This window comes from Pleurodeles waltl, chromosome 1_2 (genome assembly GCF_031143425.1).
Source record: "Pleurodeles waltl isolate 20211129_DDA chromosome 1_2, aPleWal1.hap1.20221129, whole genome shotgun sequence".
NCBI lineage: Eukaryota > Metazoa > Chordata > Amphibia > Caudata > Salamandridae > Pleurodeles > Pleurodeles waltl.
Window position 1 is genome coordinate 184,847,028 of NC_090437.1, and position 25,291 is coordinate 184,872,318.

General features: G+C 44.4%; 1 protein-coding gene across 1 annotated transcript in view; it reads right to left on the bottom strand.

Annotated features, from left to right (window-relative positions):
- The window catches only part of LOC138299367 (glyoxylate reductase/hydroxypyruvate reductase-like), a 166,350-nt gene that overhangs the window by 18,031 nt on the left and 123,028 nt on the right, over positions 1 to 25,291 (bottom strand). Inside the window, exons 7-8 of the mRNA XM_069237591.1 lie at positions 24,227 to 24,362; positions 5,801 to 5,931 (exon numbers count right to left, since the gene is read on the bottom strand). Coding sequence (XP_069093692.1) covers positions 5,801 to 5,931; positions 24,227 to 24,362 — 267 coding nt within the window. The remainder of the gene's footprint in view (positions 1 to 5,800; positions 5,932 to 24,226; positions 24,363 to 25,291) is intronic.

Genomic DNA, 25,291 nt, shown 5'->3' on the forward strand with positions numbered 1-25,291 from the left:
GATGTGTCTCTGAAAGGGGCATCATCTTTCAGGTAGATCATGTGCTTGACTCCTTAGGCAAATCATAAATATAACTCATAGATCAAGATGACATGAGGAGATTAGTAGTGTGGGTCAATTTGTACCACAGATTGTTTTGACACAGAAACTGGGATTAACTTTAAATGTCCACTCCTCCTGTGTGCAAACAGTGGTTTCTCTTATGTTTCTATCTGGTAGATCTTTGCCAGTCTGGTTGCTCATGGCAGGGTGACAGAGTGTTCTATGAAGTTGACACCAAAGTTCACCGTTTACTTCTAGCCCAAGCGCAAAGTCCTGCTCTTACACCACAAGGTTCTGGTGTGATTCATGGCCTTTATACCACATCACCTGTAGGTTGTTGTCAGAGGCGATGCTGATTTCCCTTCAACCAGGTGCTCCAAAAATGGTGGGTCAGTGTTGTGGCTGTACCAAGTGACTTACTGCAGGACCCACACCATCACCCTCTGCAAGACATTCTGGGGGCACCCTCTGGTGCTAGAGACATCTTAGTCCTTGTCACTATGCATACCATACATTTCATTGCTGACACCATGGATGATGCTGGAAGTGCTACAACTCAATTCAGTCACAAAAAGAGGAATTTATCACCATCCCTTTTAAGATACCCAGTATTAAAAGAGGCAGCTCTCTTGCCCATCTGACACTCCCCTCTAGCAATGTGTATAGCTTGTCCTCAGAGGTGAGTGACTTTGCCCACTGGGCTTGGTTCTGCAGTTTCTTTGCCTTGGTCCCTCTTAAGATAACCTTACTGGCATGTAAGGTACACTTCAAAGTTGCAGATACAGTTAAAGAAGTGTATTGAACATGGGTGAGTTTCTTCTAAAAAGCATTTAGCCATCTCCCTCTTTCCTTCAAAAAGACATACTAGTACGAGTGTGGTCATTTCTTTGTTTACCCCTAAAATCTCCTTGTGCAGTCTTGGGCAGGCAAATCCCTGATATGGGACGGATTTTCTCCCATCCTGTAGAGGGCAAACATGTCCAAGACTTTGAGAGCAGGTTTTGAGCTACTGTCTGCAGGTAGGCTTGTAGATGAAGAAACCTTGAGAGGAGCTCTCTAGGATCTTCATCAGATGCTGTTCTTAATCCTGGGGCCTCTAGTGCCTTCAAGTAGATGCACGTATGGAGCATGGTGTATTAGGAGCCTGAGCTCCCCAGTTTGGCATTGATGACTGTCTGCAGGGGGCCAGTCGGCATCCTGAATTGTTGAGAAAGGTATAAAGAGTAATGACAGGTGTGTTTATGCAAGGTTCCTTACCCTGGCATTGGACGTGTGAGACGAGTGCATTTTCCTACTGAGGGGAAATATTTTCACATAATCATGCTCCAGCTGGGCCAAATGAATAAGTAGATTCCTGCCACATTCAATCAATCAATCAATCAATCAGTTTTTATAAAGCGCAACTACTCACCCGTGAGGGTTTCAGGGCGCTGGTGTGGGTTTGTCACTCGGATGTTCAGGACGAGTCTGGCAGTGGCGTTTTGGATGAGTTGTCGTTTTTTGGTATTCTTTGCTGTGGTGCTGGCGAAGTGTGCGTTGCTGTAGTTGAGCTTGCTTGTGACTAAGGCATCAGTGACTATCTTGCGGCAGTCATCAGGGACCCATTTAAAGATTTTGCAGAGTTGGCGGAGGGTGTGCCAGCAAGAAGAGGTGACTGTGTTTACCTGTCAGGTCATCGAGAGAGAAAAGTCGAGGATGATTCCTAGGTTGCGGGTGTGGTCAGTCGGATTAGGCGGGGCGCTTAGCGATATGGGCCACCAGGAGTCATCCCAGGCTGAAGTGGAGTTTCTGAAGATGATGAGCTTGCTCTTGTCTGAGTTGAGCGTGAGGCAGCTCTCCCTCATCCAAGCGGCGATGGCTTCCATTCCAGTGTGAAAGTTCCTCTTAGCTTTGTCGGGGTCTTCGGTGAGAGATATGATGAGTTATGTGTCATCTGCTTTTGACACGATGTTCATTCTGTGGCCTCTGATGGCTGCAAGTGGGGCCATGTAGATGTTGAAGAGCGCTGGGCTCAGGGAGGATCCCTGAGGGACTCAGATGTTGCATAAACTAAGAGAACATGGTCCTGGGCCCTAGTTGGCAATCCTACCTTTTACAGCCAAAAGGATTATCATACAGACCTTGATTGGTTCACATCTTGACTATGGAAATGCTTTGTATATTGGAGCACAGGGATATCTGATCACACGGTTGCAGGTAATTCAGAATGTGTCAGCCTGCCTGCTTCTAAATATACCTAGACATGAATCAGTAAAAGCAGGAATTTCCTTTCTCCACTGGCTTCCAGTGACCAAACGGATAGAATTTAAGACGCTGTGACATATACATAGAGCTCTACACAATAGAGGTCTGGCATTATTGAGGACTCTGGCCTCCTTCTACTCACCGAGCAGGTCGCTTAGGTCCTCCACAGCATTTTTAGCGGTGACTCCTACAGTGAAGAAGGCCAGATGGGGTGGAAGATCCCTGGCCTATCAGGGGGCTAAGTTGTGGAATTCCTTACCTCTGAGCCTACGTATGAACAGCCACAAATCAATTTTCCGGAAGGCCCTGAAAACCTGGCTGTTCAAAGCATAATCCCCTTGTCTCCAGTTACTGACTACAAGTGTCCAAGCTCACAGCGCTGAGAGTCCTTCTGGTAGCCATGCACTATATAAATCTACATAACATAACATAACAGGTGAAAAAACAGAGCAGTCTTGTGTGTGCAGCACATTGCAACAGCAGGACTTTTTGAGGTGGTGCAGGGACTGTGAGTGAGAATAGTGGAAGATGCGTTGAAGAACTGGTGATTTTTGGGTTCCCATTACTGAAGCAGTAGCATAGCCAGTGTGTCATGAGCCCTAGTGCAAGGAAAGAATTGTGCCCCCTATCTGCTGTTCGAATTATAATGTACAGCAATTATCAGGGTTTAATGGGGCCCTCTGGCCTTTGTCACTGCACCTGCTTCACCAATGGAAGTTGCACCTCTTTAGTGAAGGGGTGAAGGTGACTGGAGAAACGGACTGTCCAAGAGGTCTTTAGGCAATTTGGGCTGCTGCACATGGTGAAGATTAGCCATACCTTGAAGACAGAACAGGAGGAGCTTAATCATCAGAGAAGAGAGAGGAAACTGTCCGTCCACAGCACTTCTCAGAGAAAGACAGAATTTATGCTCCATTTGGGTCTGACGGCACACACAGCCCTTCTTCCTTTCCAAAGAATTAAAATGAAGTCAGTGTGGGTGGCTTTAGTCTCTGTGGACCGGGACTGGAACAGTACTGGTGTGCATGGACGTGATAATTTTTGTTAATCAGTCCTAAGAATGATGATCAGCCTGAAAGGGGTGTCTTCCAACTCCAGCACTGTAACAAACATGAGGGTGTCTTGTTTCCCTCTAATCTGCCTTTCTAGCCACACATAAATGTATAGGTGACCATTTGTATTTGTTTCCTAATGATTATCCAAACATTTTTACATGTGCTTTCAGCTGAATCTAAAATAACAATTATTCGTGCATTAATACTTTCACGGTTGGACTGTAACTCTTTATTTTTAGGTTTCCAGAACTCTACCCTTCAGAAACTCCAAATAGTCAAAAAAAAACGAGGCTGGATTAGCTGTTGGTTTGAGTCAAAGAATCTCAGTCTCTAGTCACTTAAGCAAACTTCAGTGGCTTCCAATTGGAAACAGGAATCTATATAAGGCTCTTGCCTAAGCCATACATCGATTCGTAGTCAAAAGGAGGATGAATATACGGAATCACTGTTCATCCGATATATACCCTTCAGAACACTGACGGCAGTGGTGTAAAAAAAACTTAAGAGGGCCCCCCTGCTAAGTACATGGAAGGGCCTTCTTTGGTCTTACTCAGGTGCCCTGTGGCCAGGGTGCGGTGCTGAAGAGGCCTCCTGGAGCTCGGGCCCCCTGCACCCCGGGGGCTGTGAGGGCCTTTGTCATGCTACTGACTGAGGGGCATATTTACCAAGCCTTGCGGCACAATAATGCCACCGGAGCGTCACTTTTGATTTCTGGGTTCCCATTACTGAAGCAGTAGCATAGCCAGTGTGTCATGGGCCCTAGCACAAGGAAAGAATTGTGCTGTTTGAATTATAAAATACAACTAGCATGGTTCAAAGGGGCCCTCTGGCCTCTGTCACTGCACCTGCTACACCAATGGAAGTTGTACCGCTATAGTGAGGGGGTGAGGGTGGCTAAAGAAATGGACTGTCCAAGAAGTCACTTTTGTGAAGCTCCAGCAGTGCAGTGTGTCTGCCTATAATTATAAGGCCACGTTAAGCCACCTTGCGTGGCTTTTCATGGCCTTGTAAACATGGCCTCCTTTCACGCATAACTCTGCGTGAAAGGGGCATTCCATGGGTGTTGCTGTGGGTGTTCCCACGCAACACCCTTGGAATTTAATGCATTCCCAGATTTACAAGGATTTGTAGACCTTGAAATGCGTTGGATTCCTACGCCACCCCAGGTAGTGGAGTAAAAACGGCATAACTGGGAGAAATACCTTTATTTCTCCTAGTTTTTAGCTTCTTTTATGTGTGCTGCGTTCTGCAGCACACATAGGAGGAGGAAAATGCATTTAATGATTGTATATTTGCAGGAAGGAGTTCCTTCCTGCACATAAACAATCATCTCTGCAACACAGGCACACTCGCAGCATTGTGCAAGGGTGCCTGCGTTGGCACAAGACTGCCAACTGTACGACAGCGCAGAGGAAGGTATAGGGATGCATCTTATAGCTGTAAATATGACGCACCCCTGCACTTTCCTAATGGCGCAGCCCAGTGCTGAAAGCTGGCTTGCAGCACCATGCTGCATCATTTTCTAGTAAATATGTGCCTATGATTCTCCTCCCAACATCTGCTTATCATTCTCAAATTTAAGAAAACAAGAACCGGAGGGTGTATGCTTTAGCTGATCATGACACAGCCTTGGACAAAATGCCACTCTATTTGAGATCACACTCTGTATTTTTCAGGTTTAACAAACAACTGAAAACATACCTGTTTCATTTCAATATGTAGATTAAGAAATAGACATTCTTTTCTGACATGCCTTCTTCTCTTTTCAAATGGATTAAAGTGTTACAGGGCTGGAATGCCTCTTTTTGAGAAATTAATTGATGCTCTATTAAATCCAAAAATAAAAATGGATCCATCGCCAACATGGTTGTCAGGTGCCTCAGCTCTTCTCAGCACCACTTTGCCCACAAGAGGAAAGCTCCCTGCCCCAGCTCAGAGTGTGGCCTCGGCTATGATAACAGCGTAGCCTACCAAGAGGCCTGCAGTGCATCCATGTCACCGGAAAGGCCCCTAATGTAGGAGCAATGGAGTTACCCTTACCCGTTCACAGAACTGTGAAGTCAAATGAAGGACCACAGAGAAACAAAAAATATACCTGTTTCCTTAGAATATTTATCCAAAAGGTAGAAACAGTTCCTTGAAGTGGTACTCGCCCAGCGGGCCCAAATATTTCAAAGGGCCAGCAGAGTGAATAATAAACACGTTATGAGGGTTCTTGAAAAATTATCTTCAACAACTTTAAGATAACATTCGAGACTAGGGTGGGTCTTGATTAACAAGTAAGTATGCCTTAAATGAACATTTCACACGCTCCTAATGTTCCTTGCGGCAGATATTACAAATAAAACCACGTATACAACTCCATGCGGCTTCTTAGCTGAGTTCCTGCTATCAATACTAGTGAGTGCTGCAGTGTGTTACTCTGGTGATTTTTTTATATTTTTATATTTTTTACGTACCACAGTTTTTCAATTTAAAAAGAGGATGATCCAATGGGAGAGGCTCCGGGACCGTGACATCAAGACCGGCAGCGGAAATTTGACCATTTGAAAGAGCCTGGTAGAGATCTTCCTGGTTCACAACAGCTCCTCTGTTGAAGAAGAAAAAAAACATTGTCATGTATCAGAGCATGAAGCATCTGTTCCTTTACAGCACATCCCCGTCTTCAAAACTAAATCAACGAGGCTACAAAAGGACAGTGAAAACCCTATGGAAATGTATGTTACTTCACAAGGTAATGCACAGTTTCATCCATGACGAAACCTTCACATTTCACAGAAACAAACCTTATCTCAGAAGACTTGTCCTTAACTAAACACAACCCATCATATGATAGTTACATCCTCCCACTTCACCTCCTCCCTTTAACACAACACACCCTGTCACCCCTCTTCTCCTTCTCTTAGCACACTGTATCATATACTAGTCTCATCCCCCTCCATCTTCCCCCGTTAACTCATCGCATCATATGCTAGTGCATTGCCCTTTACCTTCTGAGCCTTAATACACCCTTTCTTATGCTAGTCACATCCCCTTCTCTCCATCGCCTCCTCTTAACAGACGGCATCATATGCTAGTCACATTCACCCCTTCAACTTCTCCCCTATACACGCTGCATCACATTCTAGCCTCATTCCCCATTCACCTTCTCCCTTTAATGTACTGCATCATATGCTAGTCGTAGCCCCCTTCATATTCTCTCAACACACCCAATCATATACTTGTCACATCCCCTCTTTTCTTTGTCCTCCTAACTCAACACACCTCCTCATATGCTAGTCACCCAACCCCTTTTCCTTCATCTCTCTGTTTTCTATTTACCAACCACATCCCTTTTCACTTTTTGCAATTTTCCCTTGCCCCAGCTCAAAACATCCCTGAGCACTACATAATTCTTGTTACTTTTGCTGATCAGTCTAAATTCACACTAATGTGATGATCATACGATGCAAACTCCACTTAAAACTAATCCCACTCCAATGCACCTCTCTTGGTCCTTTACATCCTACTTAGGACAGGATCAAATGATGACTGCCGGTGATGGAATGTGATACAGTTCTGTTAGGTCCAAGACATCTTTTCCATCACTTGCCTCTATGGCAGTCTGCTGGTACTCGTGACCTGCAGAGCATCCTTAACTATTCAAATGGAGATTTCCTCCTTAAGCTGTGCTAGGTGGAACAAGGACATCAGCATGGTGGTACTTGTATTCATCACCATCCTGATGTCCATCAGTGCTTTTCTTTACTTCCATCACTCACGGCCCGGTTGACGTAATTGAGTGCAATTCACCAGACGCACATTGGCCCGATCACACTAGTAACTTGCTGAATGCCATCAAGAACCTCAATAGCTGGATCAGCTGGCCAAAACACTGACTCCCTCAAGCACAACCCAACAGCAAGAGCCTGACCACAGGCCAGTTGGTACACTGAGGAACTAAGGCTGACAAAATGTCACTCAAGCAACTGGAGCGCAAATGGAGAACAAGTCAAGACACCGCAGATAAAGACATCTTCCAATCAGCATAAGATGTTACCACCAACAGAAATGGAACACCAAACTAACAGCTCTTTCAGATCACCTGGATGCTAATAGCTCTTTCAGATCACATGGACACCGCCACTAACAGCAGCAAGGAAATCTTAGCCATCATCAAAGATTTCAATGCACCTCCTGCTGCCTCCAGCAACATCACCCCCTCACAAGACCTTTGTAACAAGCTCTCAGAACTCTTCATTTACAAAATCACCGCCTTCTACTGCAACTTTGACCTACAACCCGACCCCGTCACCAATGCAGCTCAACTTTCCATCATGACCAAAGAACCCTGAACTTGTGGCCCGCTGTCACCACCATCGAAATCGCTGCTACCATGATGACCAGTCACTCGAGGGCCTCATCGGACCCTTGCCACCACCACGCCTTCATCAATAAACTCCTACTGATCAGCGAAGCACTAACAACGCCACCCTCAATGCCCCCATTGCCTCAGTCACATTCCTGGGCACCTGGAAACATGCCACCACCCCATCTCTGGTCAATAACTAATCCGCTAATCAAGCCATACGTTGTAACTTCAGACTCATCTCCCTGCTACCATACCAGGTAAAAGTCTTAGAGAAACTAATTAACCGACACCTCACTGACCACCTGTCAACCACCAGCTCCTCAATGACATGCAGTTCCGATTGTGGCCAACCACAGTAAAGAAACAGCACTCATCCCCAGCCACATATGACATCTGCATGACCCTTGACAGAGGAGACACAGCAGTCATCTTTCTCCTAGCCCTCTGTGCAGCATTTGACGTAGTCTGACACCTCATCCTCATCAGGCATCTGCATGAGATTGGCATCCGAGGACCCGTTCTCCCATGGAACTGCTCCTTCTTAATGGATACAACACAAGCTGTGAGCCTGGTACCTTACTCGTCAGAAGCTGGTATATTCATATGCAGAGTACATCAAGACTCGCCACTCAGCCCCATCCTCTTCAATGCACACAAGATCCCTCTGGCCAATGTCATCCGCACATAGAACATCAAGATCCCCTACTACACCAAAACACACAACTCATACTCTCCCTTTTCGGACAAGACCCCCAACACAAAAAACATGTTCACTGTCTGTATGACCGAAGTCCCTTCCTGGATAAAAGCCAAATTTCTCAAGCTCAACACCGACAAGAGATGTAGTGATCCTCAGCAGGAACACCTCACCATTGGTCTCCAATTGGTGGCCAGATGCAATTAGACGAGCACCTACACTGAGGGGCATATTTATACTCCGTTTGCGCCGAATGTGCGTCAAAAATTTTGACGCACTTTCAGCGCAAACGTTGCCCCATATTTAAACCCTGACGCCCGATCCGGCGCACCAGGAAAATGGCGCTATGTGCGCCAGTTTTTGGAAGCGGCACCCCGCCCTGCGTTAATGACATGCGGGGTAGGTGTTCCCATCCAAAAACAGACGCACATAGCGGTGCGTGGTATTTATGCTTCAGGGCAAAAATCACTCCCGCGCGGCAGGCGGCGCAAAAAAATGGCGCAAAGCCCGAATATCGTGAAATTTTAACACCTGGGTCAGGGCAGGCGTTAAAATGGGGCAAACACACCTGTACTTAATCAGAACACACAGAACAAACAACAGAGCAGCAGAGCAGCAGAGCAGCAACAGGGAGACATGGAGGTGATTTTTCTTCAACGTGCACGTAGACGCAGAGCCCTGCAGCAACAACAGCAGCCACAACAACAACAGCAGGGACCCCAAAGACAGCGCAGAAGGCAGGAGAGGATATTCCGCCCAAGAACAACCCTGCATGGCCTCAGGGAACGAGACATCATCCAGAGGTACCGGTTGAACTGGCAGGCCATTCAGCAGCTGCTGACAAATATTGAACAGCAATTGGCCCCCACTTTAGTGACTCCACGCACTATCCCAACAGAAACAAAGCTGCTTGCCGTACTTCATATGCTGGCAAGTGGCTCCTTTCAGACAACTGGTGCCCTGGTTGGTGGAATCTCACAACCATCTTTCTCCGCATTCCTGCCTAAAGTACTGGATGCCATCATTGGACTGACACCCCGCCACATCTGCTTCCCTAACACAGTGCAGAAGCAGCAGGAAACTAAACAGGGGTTCTACGCCATCAGTGGCTTTCCGCACGTCCTTGGTGCAATCGACTGCACACACGTACGCCTTGTGCCACCTGCTGCGAGTGAACACCTCTACCGCAACAGGAAGCACACACATTCCATCAACGTGCAGGCCATAGTCGATCACCAAGGACTGATCAGCAACATTGTGGCAAAATATCCTGGGAGTGTACATGACGCATTCATCTTCCGTCACTGCACCATCAACCAACACTTCCAGGATGGACGGTATGGCAATGGACTACTTGTTGGTAAGGACAAAAATCTACTTACTTACTGCACAGAAACCCTCTAGGATAAACAACCCATACACCACAATAGCAACACCTAGACAGGAACACACTGAGGTACTCACATCACTAGCCATGTTTCACAAGTCACCATTGAACCTCTCACACATTGGAATTTACTCCACAGCTTAGTGTGAAGACATTCATGACTGTGGTTGCCTAAATGTCACCTTGCAAATTGGAAGTCTCACAATAACCTGTACACTAATACAATGCATAACTTTTAAGGGATGGGATGGCCTGGGTATGTTCAATTGAACGTTTCTAATACCCTTTCATGTTTCAACTCTGCATGGAACTATCATCACACCCCCAGTGAGGACACACGGACACCTGTGTCACAAGTCACAATGCAAGGGAGGGCACACTGTACTTGAGAAACCGATACATCCTGCTGACAAACAGTTAGCCAACAAACACTTGCTCAGCCAAGGAAAAAAAACAATGCCAAAGTTTCCACCAACAACCATAGGTTGTCACATTAGTACACAAAATAGTCACAGACAACACAACACAACTACTTCCATCAAAGATACGTACAACAGTGCCTCCTACATCTAATTGATACCATTCTGTGTTTCTCTTTCAGCTGATCAGGGGTATGGCATCCAGCCTTGGCTAATGACACCATATGGGAACCCAAATACTGCTGCTGAGCGGGCATACAATGACGCCCACAAGAGGACACGCAGCATTGTGGAGCGGACCTTTGGGATCCTAAAGTCAAGGTTCCGCTGCCTTGACATCACTGGCGGAAGCCTACTATACTCCCCAGAGATGGTCTGCAAGATCATACTCACTTGTGCCATATTACACAATATTTGTGTAAAAAGGAACATTCCCCTCCTTGAACCGGACCCAGATATGCCTGAGGATGATGATGAGGAGGATGCTGGCCTGCAACAGGAGGGGGAACAGCCTAACACGGCAGCAGGAGTGCGTAGGCGCCAACAGCTTGTGAACAATTTTTTTACTTAAGTTATTATAATCACTTGTATTCCACACTTGTAAATAAACACAGATAACAAACACCACATCATGCTTTGGCCTATTAATTTCTGACCACCTTTAGTTTGAAATAGCTGAAGATGAATGTCGTCTCATTGATCAAGAATGCCATTAAAATTCATCACACCAAAAATAAACATCACAACTGTATGCACAGAGGGTAGGATGTGACATGATACATTACCATACACAGAGCCCAACAAGAGTACAAATGTGACAATTACACATGCCGGATCCAAACAACTGAAACAGTCTCTCATCCAGCCCAAAATTGGAGATCATTTGAAAGTCACATTACACGTGTTCAGAGACTGGGTGGGACCATCCATGTGTACGTGACCATGTCATCAATGGCTACTCTCAAGTGTGTGATATGAGCAATACACAATAGCTACAACATCAGCTGCCACTAACTCAGGAGGAGACCTTGAAGTTACAGTGACAACATACACCCAGACAGGTGATAGTGGATCCACATTCCAACACACATGTACACATATGTCATACAATCAATCTAATATTTGAAAGTAGACCATCACAGTTGTGTCCCAGTCTGAACCTAGCAGGAAGATTGTAACATGACACTAAACCAGTTTATGCAGAAAGGGACACAGACAACCAAAATATTCTTCTCATTATCACATCGGGAACGCTGAGAGTCTTGCAAACATAGTCATAGTAAAATGGTATGCAAGTTTGCTCCAATTCATCATTACTGCAAACGTCAAATGGGCTAATGAGATGAATGAATGGTCAACAGTCATTCATACCATATGGCCTTACTTTAGCCCGCTGCTGCAGGTTTGCCATGATATAATAAATATACTCCATGGATACAGTAGCTATTCTGGATGGTCAAATCCTAGGGTGCTGGTGGCCTAAGTCCACCTCTACCGCCCCCAAAACATACAAGAATCATGTACTTGTGAACCACACACATGCATAAGGCACATGTGTGGCCTCCATGTCACAAGTCCAACACAAATCTGAAACACAAAATCATAATGGGACATGCTCAGCCCCATAAAAACTGAAAGTGACTCTCCCACTCCCTGTTAGGACTACAGATACAAGCATCACCATCATAAATGTGGACACATTTTGGAGACGGAATACATAATGGTATCCCATCCATCATTTCAAAATAGCCATCAGCAATTACACCAAATATGTCGTCAAATATGGTCAATACATTAGTTAACGTATCCCAAACATTACAGTGTGAATGCCTTCTATACATAAAACAACGGACATGTGTCATATACAAACACATATGTGTATCACATCGCACCGTTTGACCATGACAAATCCCCTTTCCAAAGCTAAAAACATGAAGACATAAGGAAAAATTTGCTCCATATTCGACGCATACAGCATGGCCGTCATAATTTGTTCACGTACATGTGTGCACACAATGCAGAGTCAAATACAAATGTATCCAAAAGTGTCTTAATATTTTGCCTTCAAAGTATAATTTACATCCACAATATTTTTGACTCTGCATCATGTGCACTACTGTACGTGTAAAAAAAATGACGCCCATGCTGTATGCGTGGTAAAATGTACGCTACATGGACAATATGTTGGTCATCTCATGTACATTATAAAATATTAATATTCATATCATATTTTTGACTCTGCATCATGTGCACTACTGTACGTGTAAAAAAAATGACGCCCATGCTGTATGCGTGGTAAAATTTACGCTACATGGACAATATGTTGGTCATCTCATGTACATTATAAAATATTAATATTCATATCATATTTTTGACTCTGCATCATGTGCACTACTGTACGTGTAAAAAAAATGACGCCCATGCTGTATGCGTGGTAAAATTGACGCTACATGGACAATATGTTGGTCATCTCATGTACATTATAAAATATTAATATTCATATCATATTTTTGACTCTGCATCATGTGCACTACTGTACGTGTAAAAAAAATGACGGCCATGCTGTATGCGTGGTAAAATGTACGCTACATGGACAATATGTTGGTCATCTCATGTACATTATAAAATATTAATATTCATATCATATTTTTGACTCTGCATCATGTGCACTACTGTACGTGTAAAAAAAATGACACCCATGCTGTATGCGTGGTAAAATTGACGCTACATGGACAATATGTTGGTCATCTCATGTACATTATAAAATATTAATATTCATATCATATTTTTGACTCTGCATCATGTGCACTACTGTACGTGTAAAAAAAATGACGGCCATGCTGTATGCGTGGTAAAATGTACGCTACATGGACAATATGTTGGTCATCTCATGTACATTATAAAATATTAATATTCATATCATATTTTTGACTCTGCATCATGTGCACTACTGTACGTGTCAAAAAAATGACACCCATGCTGTATGCGTGGTAAAATTGACGCTACATGGACAATATGTTGGTCATCTCATGTACATTATAAAATATTAATATTCATATCATATTTTTGACTCTGCATCATGTGCACTACTGTACGTGTAAAAAAAATGACGGCCATGCTGTATGCGTGGTAAAATGTACGCTACATGGACAATATGTTGGTCATCTCATGTACATTATAAAATATTAATATTCATATCATATTTTTGACTCTGCATCATGTGCACTACTGTACGTGTAAAGAAAATGACGCCCATGCTGTATGCGTGGTAAAATTGACACTACATGGACAATATGTTGGTCATCTCATGTACATTATAAAATATTAATATTCATATCATATTTTTGACTCTGCATCATGTGCACTACTGTACGTGTAAAAAAAATGACGGCCATGCTGTATGCGTGATAAAATGTACGCTACATGGACAATATGTTGGTCATCTCATGTACATTATAAAATATTAATATTCATATCATATTTTTTCACTCAGCATCATGTGCACTACTGTACGTGTAAAAAAAATGACGCCCATGCTGTATGCGTGGTAAAATTGACGCTACATGGACAATATGTTGGTCATCTCGTACATTATAAAATATTAATATTCATATCATATTTTTTCACTCCGCATCATGTGCACTACTGTACGTGTAAAAAAAATGACGCCCATGCTGTTTGCGTGGTAAAATTGACGCTACATGGACAATATGTTGGTCATCTCATGTACATTATAAAATATTAATATTCATATCATATTTTTTCACTCCGCATCATGTGCACTGTAATGCGTCAAAAAAAATGACGCACAACTGTGTATGCGTGAAAATATGACGCAAAACGGGAAAATAAAAACGGCGGCCATTTTCTGCAGGAAGTGATGTAATAGGATATCCTGTTTACAAAATCTGTACTGGGAGTTAACTTTCACTTTCACTTTGCAGTCTCAGATTTATCTAGACTGTGTGGTTGTGTGAAAGGTGTTGTCCTGTGTTTTACTGCTTTTGTGTCCTGTGTGCCTTGTATTTTGTCTTAGTGTCAATCTATTATTGTTGTATAACATTGTCTCAGTCTGTTTCGTGTTATTTTGTCTATACCTGTGATAGTTTGTATTGTCAGTGGGAGTCTGTTGTGGGTAGCATAGTTTGGGGGGTTATTTGGGCTATTTTTCTCCTTCTTCTTTTTCTTTCACACCTCTACCTTTCCCCATTTCCCACTTTTACTTTCATATTTATTTTGTCCAGCATTAGTCCTCTCAATATGTCAGGTAGGCCTCGCCTGTCCAGGATGGGTGAAGACGAATTGGGGGGGGTTCCTATGGCTAGTAAGCCATTTCCTGCCACTAATGCTGGAAGCTGGGGGCCGTGTGATACAGGGGTATCACACGGAGGCGAGGAAAATCCGGTGGGAGAAGGTGCGCCATCACCTGGTCCGGGTCTACGGGAGTCTGAGAAATGTACACCAACTCAAGCACCGCTGGGCAGATCTGGTCACCAGGGAACAGGACCTGCTGGACCACCTGGGACTCCGGATTGGTGGCCATGTTGGTGAGTAAAAATCTATTAAATGGGAATGATAGAAATCTGTGTGTGAACATGTGATGATTGTTAGCCAATCTGCAAAATAAGTAGCTGACTGTGTGTAATGCTAGGGAAACCTAGGCCCATGGTTATACACATAAATCCCCATATTTTGCAACACATGTACACGCAATAACAGCATTAAAATCCAACATCTATTTGTATTTTGCTAAGTCGCCCCCTCTCTGCGTCACAAAATGTTGCAAATGCTGCGCTACCAAGGTATACATATGTGTCCTAATGTGTATTTGTTGCAGAATGTGTATGAAGACCTATGCTACCAGTCCGATGGCTCATTTTTGCAACACATACCAGATGCCTGTAGCTGCATGTAATGTAGTGTTGCATTTGGGTCAGGAAAGCAACACGTGAACTGCTCTATTTGTACTCCACTGGTCATAATGGCCAGTGAGTACGTCATGTAGAAACAACATACCTACATATGCAGACGCCATAGCTAGACAGAAAATTGGAAACACATGATGATGCTATACATGTGTGTTGCCTTCACGTCACATGAAGTTAGTCATGTTGTTCACACATATGTCACATGTGTGTCTGGTTGCTGTGTGTTGAACCTGTCCACATAGCCTGTTTGATTGTGAGTGGTCATGCAGTCCTCATGGAACCAGTTTTGGAATGTCTCTGGGATGCACATGCTGACATGTATGGTTAACATTATTGTTGGGGCATACTAATGGAGGATTAACTTGGACGACACATGACTGTCCTGGCCACTGCATGAGTGTAGTAGGGTGTGACACTGGAGCAGGAGACTCATCCAATGATAATGTTGAATACAAAGTTATCCATGCAGGATGAGCATGTGTGAAAGTCTATCATTACCATGTCATATTCACACAGTGTCATTGTAACAGAAATCATTTGTCCGTTCACCCAGTCTGAGTATAATCTTTGTTTCATGCTTTACAGGTGGACCAGCCCCGTACACCGTGGGAGAGGTGGCCCATTTTGACGACCCCGATACCTACAGTGAGTGTCGCCTGAGTGCTATTTACATTGTTTGGTAATGACGCATGATGGATTACTGTGTGTTAAAGAGAATTCATGATTTGATGTGCTGGCCGTCCATTGGCTTTGTTCTTTTAGTGTGATATCAAATTTGAATTATGTTTCTGCAAAGCAATACGTAGTCATCTCTCAGATTGAGGGGCTGTAGCCCATTCAATTAGGCCGGCAATTGGGAATGGTATGACTCATTTTTAATACACTGGTCAATGTTAGACTTGGTCAGGGACTTGCCATCAACTGAGTCTGCATATCAGACTGACAGTCTCCCAGATAGCTTAGGCACATGGCTTTGATGACAAATGCTTCTTCCTAGTTGAGGATGGACTGTGTACACTGTAGGTTGGATCTTACGGGGGCATGTACTTCCACAAGGTGAACTCGAAGTGTGTGTGACTTGAGTGCAATGCCCTAGGTGTTCAGTTGAATCATGTGAATGGGTGTACTACCTCCTCTGTGTGTGTTGTTAAACATGCTTCACTAATAGTATGTTATGTTGGGCTAAGTCATACCATTTTGACATGTGTGGACCTGGGATGTGACAAGGTTGGGCTGACTACAACGTGTTGCTAGCCCTTCATAGGTGTTGTGTGTGACGGCACATACTTGTTGAACTTTCTGTACACTCCTGGGTGTGCATTGAACATGGGATTGTTGGTTGTTCTTCCCACACCACCCACAAAGACTGGGATCTTACTGTGAAACAGGGTACCTAGGACTGTAGCAACCAGTATGTTACACGTCCTTAACACCTTTTGTGACTTGAGTTAGTACCTTGGGCCAGAGTGAGAAAAATGTCTACACATTGCAAATGGCATAAATATATGTGTGGGATTTGCAAACGTCTGTTTCCTATTCCAAAATGTATTTGGTGGTCATGTACATATTAGCAAAATGCTTTTCAAAATTGAAATATTAAAGGGTTTTACCAGACCTACTTGCAAATCACAGTGGTAGGCAATCCCATTTGCAACCGAGTACGTGGTTGCAAAGTGAGTAGCTGTTATCATCCACTTGAAGTGGATGGTAACCAACTTGCTGACTGGAAGGGGTCCTCATTGTAAAGCTTCACCTTTGTGAGTGGACTAAAATAATCCTGCGCAAAACAGCCAGTGGTCTAAGGGACCAATAATTACCGTGAAAATTTCCAAGTTGAATTGTTGTGATTTAAAACTAATTGCAGCTCATTTTCCTTTCCGGTAAACGGCCATACACTTGGGGAAAAATAACTTGCTTAATTTAAAAGCAGTCACGTCTATGGAGTTCTGCTGGTCCCAGCAGGCCTCCATCCCCGTGAGTGCCCATGTTGCTAAGGTGGGGCAACTTGGAACCCACATCATTGATGTTCATGAGGTGGGTTTTAGGGACCCCATAGCGACTCGCAGACGGTGTCAGAGACACCGTTCTGCTTTGCAAATTGCTAGTTGATTTTTCTAAATTCCTACATCTGACCCCTAGTGTGGACATATGATTCTGGGCCAGGGGGTCAATCTTAGCACACAACTAATTCCAAATGCCATTGAGTGAGGAGTGTGAGTGTTATCACATAGAATGACATATGTACTGAAGTCAGTATGCGGAAGAGCTGGTGCCATAATGTCAAATGCCTTAGGTATGATTTGGATGAGTAGTTTAGGGTGATGTCATCCATCATGTAGAGACATGGATATGCTATGTGTGATATGACCTTAGGTATGCATGATTCACATGTACTTCCTCTGAGCCTTTCCGTGAACTATGTTGTAACAATTGCTGCAAACAATACATTTCTAGTAATGGACAAATGACCCATTGTGGTATTCAACCCACTGTAAATTCAATGCTCAATATTTCCCTTTTCTCTTCACAGCTGCAAACCTGAGTGCCGCAGAGCGCAACAATTTTGAGCGCCGTGCAATGAGGTACAGGCACATCCTGCAGGTGCAGTGTGGGTATCGGAGGATGGCCCGCAGATATAATTCGGATCGGGCCTCCGGGGCGTGGTATGCCACACCACAGGCTCCCCCAACGGTGCCACCTACAACCACCGCCACTACAACCACCAGGTCTGCCCAAGGGGACCCAGTGACGGACCAGGCATCTTCATCAAGACCTGGACCCAGCCGTGTGTTGGGAGCAGGGCTGTCCCGTGGCCACTCCACTCCAGCACCAACATCCACCTCCACCGGCACGCAGACCAGCACTGACCCTCCTATTGACCCTGCAGCCTTCCAGGCATTGTCTAGAAAATTGGACAGGTTAATTCGCAAGGTGGACAACCTGACGGAGGACATGGCTGAGGTGAAGAAGAAGGTGCGCTCCATCCGGCGCACACTTCGGAGGGCAAATCTTTAGTCATTTTGCCCTCCTGAACTTTTACCCCTCCCCTCTCACCTCTTTCCTTTTTCATACTGTTAGTTGGGTTTGCGGGGTTAGTTATAGGATAAGTATAGGAAATTTGCTTAGTTAGTGTTAGGTAAGAGGGTGGGGGGTCCTTATTCTTTCTATCTAATATTTTTGTCTGGGTGGGTGGGTGGGGGGCAATGTTGGGATTCCTGTTTAATAAAAAAAAATATATATATATATATATATGTTTGTTTAGGATAGTATAGTATGTGTGTAGGTTAGTAAGTGTTGTCCTGCATGTGTCTTGTCTCTTAATGGTGGGTGGGGGGTTGATGTTTAGATCGTTTCGTTACATGTGTAGAGTAAGTTTAGCTTAGGTTAGTTAGGGACAGTTGTGGGTTAGTAGTAGTCAGGTTAGATTAGTGTAGGTTTACCTTTCCCTTAGTTGCCTCTTTTATTACTACTTTTAAATAAACATTTTGTTAACCCTTTACCTGATGCGTTAGGTGCTACCTTTTCATGGCCTTGACATCAGTGTAGCAGAAAGTTTAAGTATGACATTTGTGTTCCATGCTCGCTATCCCCAGGCTTATGAGGTTTAACATGCCAGCTACCCGTGTGCTAACTTGGTAAGTATCCACCATGTTGGAGAGCCACCATTGGTAGTGTGCATTGATCATCAAGGTTTGGGGTTGGTATGTATCCTACTTCACAAAGAGTGCTTCCAGACTTGTTATTGTAGATAAATAGATAGGTCGGACAGCATTGTGAAGTTCAGGGAGAGCTTTATAGATGATGATTTGTTCACACTCTTGTCTTGTTGCTGTCATTGCTGACCTACATCATGTGTGTACTGATTCAGCATTAATTTCCTTCATGGAAGTATACGCCGTAAGGGTGATTGATGCTGTGTAATTTGTTTATCATTCCTTTCATTCTACAGCATAATTTCAAATTTTAGTATTGCATGGTGCCTACATTTCTCAGCCACCATTAGTTGTGTAGAATGGCTATAGATGGTGCATCATTCTGTCCAACACAGCATGATTGTGTGTGCTTAGTCCCTTCATCAGTTATTTTCCTCAGTATAGTAAAGCTATGATGCAATCCTGGCCACTGCACAGATGTTTCAGTATACATGAAATCAGGACAGTAGTATAGAGAATCGACATGGTTGCCACACAGCCACTTTGGAGTTATCTACTGCACAGTTGAATTTTGAAATGACACAGAGACACAATAGGTGTGCAAGTGATATTTATTTATAGGTGGTGTAGTGCAAAATGTCCATTCACCATGTTTGCTGACTCCTTTCTGGTGCATTATTACATGGTGATCCTACAGAAGGGGTGTGGATGATGCTCCTGACATGCTGGGGTGATGTCACAGACAGTGCAGAGGAACATGAAATGCCAAATGGTAGGAGAGAAACATTCACTGGCAAGGTGGACAAGTCATACAGTGGATTGCCGAACAGTCATTGAGGTTAGTTGTAGTGAGACTGGCATGTGTCAAAACGTAGGACCTTGGTCAGAGTAGGGCATGGTGCAGGGACTAGGGCTTCCGGGTACTCTTGCGTGTGAATGTTATCTGTTCCATGTCTTCTTCTTCTGATGTGTGTGTTGCCTGGTGTGTCCTTGTTGTTGTTGGTTGTGAAGGGGCAACACACACCTCAGTGTTAGAAGACATGGAGGCAGACATCCCGGGGGCTGATCCCTGTTGAGTAAGGAAGGGCAGTACTGCAGCAAGGAGGGCCTGCTGGTTTTTCAGAATGGCAGCCACATCCCGATGGTAGGCAGCCAGGTCGGCCCTGAGGGGTTCTATGTTGCATTCGTGCACACGTTGAGTGGCTTGCAGTTGGAGTTGTTGTGTCAACTGGATGACAGCTGTGCCAATTTCCTTCAGTGTTTTTGAAATGTCCTCCAAGAGCAAAGTTCTGGCTTGCATTGCAGCTGCCTGATCAGCAGTTGACAACATGCACGAACGCACCCCCTCAAGGCTGGCTGCCATATTTTGCATCCCCACCCGCACCTCCTTTGCCAGCTCCCGCTGGACCCCAATGACAGTTCTTTCGAAGCTGGTGCCAGTGTCGTCAGAGTCCGCAGCTGTGTTGGAGCTGGCAGGTCTTACAATTGGGGTGGCGGGTGGTTCTACTGTGGTGGCTGCTTCTTCTGTGCTCCTCCTTGTGACTGAAGGTGGGGTTTGGAGGCTTTCAAGGACCATGTCAATGGTCTCTTGTGGGAGGTTGATGGTCTCGTCATCCATGTCATCAGGGAACTCATGGACAGGCAGATCAGCAGGAGATCCGTGTTCCTCTACAATGAAACAGGGTACAATTAGTGTGTCTGTGTTGTGACAATTTTGCAGTAAGATACAAGCCTTTGGATGCCTTAACATTGTACTCTGTGTTTGTCTAGGTATCTGCTGTCCGTCATAGGCCATTGTTGTAGGCCTATGGCCCACCTGTGTGTCACATGTTTGATATGGAGCTATCAGACATGTCTGCCTGATCGCCTCTAGCTGTTGCTTTGTAATTATTTAGGAAAAGGCGTTTTTTTCTCCTACTCCTCACTCGGTGTTTCACTATTGTTATGGAGGGACATTTTGTAGGGTGGGCTCTCATTATCCAACATGTGATTCTTGGCTTTCTAGGCAGCAGGATAGCTAATGGTGTGGGGGACTAAGTTTGACCCACTTGTAAATAACTCTGTCACCCAGATATTCAATTTAGCTAAGACTAACTAGCAGTGCCTCTGGTCTCCCACATCAAAGGAATGTTTACACATCCGAGCGCATGACATCTTTGGAACTTCTCAGGGAAGTGGTGGTCACTCAGGTCCTACACATTTCTATCTTTTCCGGTATGTTCCCATACACAAATGACAAAGACAGTATTAGTTTGATATGAAGTTTCATTGTACAACTGACTTGTAGGAATTTAGGTGTGAGCCCCAATTACAAAAACAATACACACTGTTAGAATTGAAATAGTCCGCAGGAGAGTAATACATTAGTACACAGCTTTCATGGTGCCCAACAGTTTCTACTCTCCCTCTGCATGTTCTATGTATAGCACAGCATGTTAAGTTTGGAGGTTGCCTGTCAGAATCACAGGGGAGACATCATCCCTCATATCAGAGGAATGGGCTGGGATCTGGTTGTGCATCAGCAGCAAGGCAGGCAGCATCTAGTTGTGATTTTCTGTTTGGAAACTCCCCCATGCGTGTCTTGGGACAAGGAAGTGAATGTAAAAGACATATGTCATGGTGATGACAAAGTTTCCCTACGCAGGAATGCCAAACCTTAACCCCTACCACATCTATCAGCAACGTACCAGACGGTATCCTTGACTGGGGCACAGAGTGAATATGTTCTGGCAAACTCCAGTGCAGAAGTAGGCAAAACAGTGTGATTTGACTAATTAAAAACACCCTAGGACTGACTATTTGCTACATTAACTGATAGGAAGGGCAATGAGAATCATTTAGTGCAAATTGCTCTGAGGCACTTAGATGTGAGCAAATGAGTATGAGTACAATCAGGGTAAGATGCACAAAGGCCTAAAGCCTGAAGCTAATGCGCAAAGTATACGTTACACTTACAACACTACACTTTGACTGACTGTGGGTGTTGTGACTGCCCTGGCAGCACACTTGCCTCTCAGGCCCTGCCCCATACACTTTTTATTCACATTGCATGATCTGTACATGTCACGTGGCATTACCTATGCATGTCAATGTTAGGATGTGGTATGGATGTAAACATTCTTGATGTTTTGAGATGATGTTGGGTGATGTGTATTTAATTGGATTGGCCTGTTTATCGTATGAATGTCCTATTTGTTTGTCCGACTTTGCAGGTGTGTTTCAGTGACCAGTTGCCTGTGTCCCCTCCTCAATGTTGTTGTCTGAGCAGTATGACATTAGTGATGTTGCCTTGTTAGCCAGGCACGTGAGGGACCCTGACGTATGCAGCATGTGTGTATCGTTGGTGCTGTGTGGCTCCTATTGCTGTTTACTTAGGCTTATGTATGTGTCAGTTATGGACATTCGGCATTTGAGTGTACTGGTACCTTTGTCTTATTTCTAGGAGCAATTGCAGATGTCATCCTCACCCCCTAATTTAGGTATGTATGTTCCAGGGTGGGGTTCCTGCCATTTGGTACTATAGCTGCACAGAGATGAGAGGTGTTATTGTCAACTGTGGTTGCAGTTAAGTTACAGTTGTTGTATTTGCTACTGCATTACAGGTAGGGACCTAGTTGATGGGGAATAGATGTTGCAATACAAGTGCCTGTATGTGGATTTGAGGTAGTGTCCTTCCCACCTGTCACTGCTTTCCCTTGGCTCTCTTGTTGTAATTACAGGATGTCCCCGTGGGACTGTTTTTGTTGCTGTATTTTGTCGTGCCCCAGCTTCGGTCAGTACTGGGCATGCCCCCCTGCCATGCCCCTTTCCCCATGCCACTTCATATATGTGCTGACTTACATGCATTGTGTAGTAGGTATCCCCCCCCTGCTTACAGTCCCCATTATTGTATTATGATTCCCCATGCGACTTACCCTGCATGTGCGTAGTGTCGTGGTAGTCTGCGCTGTCCAGTCCTTGAATCCCTGTGACGATCTCCTCCGGGATGACGGCTGCGACCATCTCCTCCATGTGGTCCAGGGCCTCCTGTTGTGCTGGACTCCCCCCTCCAGTCTGCATTGCTGCCTTCCTGTTCCTGGCCATTTTCTCTTTGGTCCTACGTTTGCAGTCATGCCAGCGTTTCTTACACTCGGTGACTGTCTGGCGTTCTTCAGCCACACTGTTAATCTTGTCCACAATTTGTTTCCAGATGGCCTCTCTCCTACTGAGTGGCAATTTAGAGGTGATGAAAAGTTGGTGCTGGTGTTCCGTCACCTCTTTCACCAGGATTTCCAGCTCCTCTGCACTGAAGCGACACTTTCTTTTTTTTAAAAAAAATTCCTGGTTCCTGTATGCTTCTTCCTGGCTGGTTCCTGGTCTGCTCTCATCCTCCTGGGGTCTGTTGGGGCATCTAGGATCCATTTTGGGTCTCCTCTCCTGAAAGGGCAGTTTTCGCGCAAAAATGTGACGCAATAGCGTGAAAAAAAACGGCGTTTTCACGATTGCGCTGTCGTAAATCGACCCACAGTGATGTGCGTCGCATTTACGTTGGTTTCCTTTACGACAGACCAACGCTGTCTGCGTCACAAAATAATGACTCCCACCTGTTGGTTGCGCCGCTGTACGTCAAAGTATAAATTTGACGCCCGCATGGCGCATCCAAATGGCGTTAGACGGCGCAATTTTTTTTGACGCAAAACTGCGTTAGTGCAATTGTGCGTCAAAAAGTATAAATATGGCCCTGAGCATCTACGCTGAGAAAGCTCAGAATAATAAATGACAGCAAACTGGACATGACCTCACAAGTTAATGCCGTCACTGCATTCTGCTTCCACTCCCTGAAGATGCAGGGAAAGATCTTCAAATGGCTCATAAGCAACACTAGAAAAAAACGTCACACACGCCCTAGTTACCTGCAAGTTGGGCTACCGGAACACCCTATACACCAGGATCACCAAGCAACTCACTGTAAGACAACAAACCATCTGGAACTCGGCAGCCAAACTCATCCTCAAAGACTTACACAGAATTCACATCACACCACACCTCAGGGAGCTACACTGGCTCCCGATACTCAAACTTCTTCATTTCAAACTCCTCACACACCCATTCAAGTCACTATGCAATTTAGGCCCCACCCACCTGAACAATCACATCTCCTTCCACCAACCACCAAGACACCACCACTTCGCAGGACTCCTGCTCATACACACTTGACGCATACACAGAACCAGATGAGGAGGACGGGCATTTTCATACATTGCTGGGATGTCCTCCCACTCCACATAAATGCCTCCTCCTCTCTCCTTGAATTCTACAAGAAACTGATGGCCTGGCTTTTCAATTAAGCAATCTACCATAGTCAGGGCAAGACACAAACACCTGCACAGCGCCAGGATACCCTCGCAGGTGATAGTGTGATTTACAAATGCACATAACAATTTGTATTCCTCCCATCTTGTTTTGCATACCTGCTGGTGTTTATGAATACTGCTGTATTTTTCATTTTCGAGAACAACTTCTTGTTGCAGATGCCTTGTGTTTCAGGTGTCAGTGCACAGCACACTGTGATGAAATCTGACTGCTTGGCAAGCTCTTCCATTGATACTGAAAGACAAGCAAGGGAGCATGATGCACGCCTTGAGGCAATAACAAAAATGCAGCTACAGTGGGCAGCATATATGCAGTTTACATGAGCTGGCATACAGAAATTGCTTAATTTGTGCTGGGGTTTGCTTGTGGTGAGCACCAGCACTAATATTTAGGGACTGGTACTTTATCACCAATTTGATCCATAGCAATAGAGCTAAAGCCAGAAAATGGGAGAGAAGAAGAAGAATAGAAATATAGGAAACAGTGACAAAAGGAGAAAGCAAGTATGAAATAGAACCTGCAAGAATGAGATAAAGAGACAGGATGTGTAGTTGAGAAGAAAGAGGCATGAGGTCTAATCAGGACAAGGCAGTTTTAGCATTCAGCGATCCTGGCATTAACAGCACCCTTGGCAGGCTCTCAAGATAAACCCTGGGTACCACAACGTATTTATTTACTTATTTAAAAAAAAGTAAACACTGCATGTTGGCTTCTTTTCTGAAACAAATATCACATTGAAACATGGCTCCCCTATATCACTTCCGTTCCTCTTAGCATTAACGTTCTGAATTATATGATTTATTTATTGGCGGGCTTGGAAAAGCAGAAGTTGACTGGTTGTAGCTATTTGCTAGTTGCAGCATATTTTCTGGCACGTGAATGTATTCTGAATAGATCAGTCACAACAGAGCCGCCCGGGGATACGTTCCTAAATGTGCAAGTTTATAGACACAAATCCATTAACTGTGAATATTTGGCCTCGACCCGTTGCCTGAAGAATTACATGTAATTTTTTAGAGATATGGATATTACAGTGTGAATTAAATATAATGCAGTGCGATTTCTTGGTAAGCTGGAATTTCGATAAGCATAATGATTTTTGCAAAATTATATCACAATTCATTCCAAGTGAAGTAACCGCATGGTACCAAAAACTGATCTTC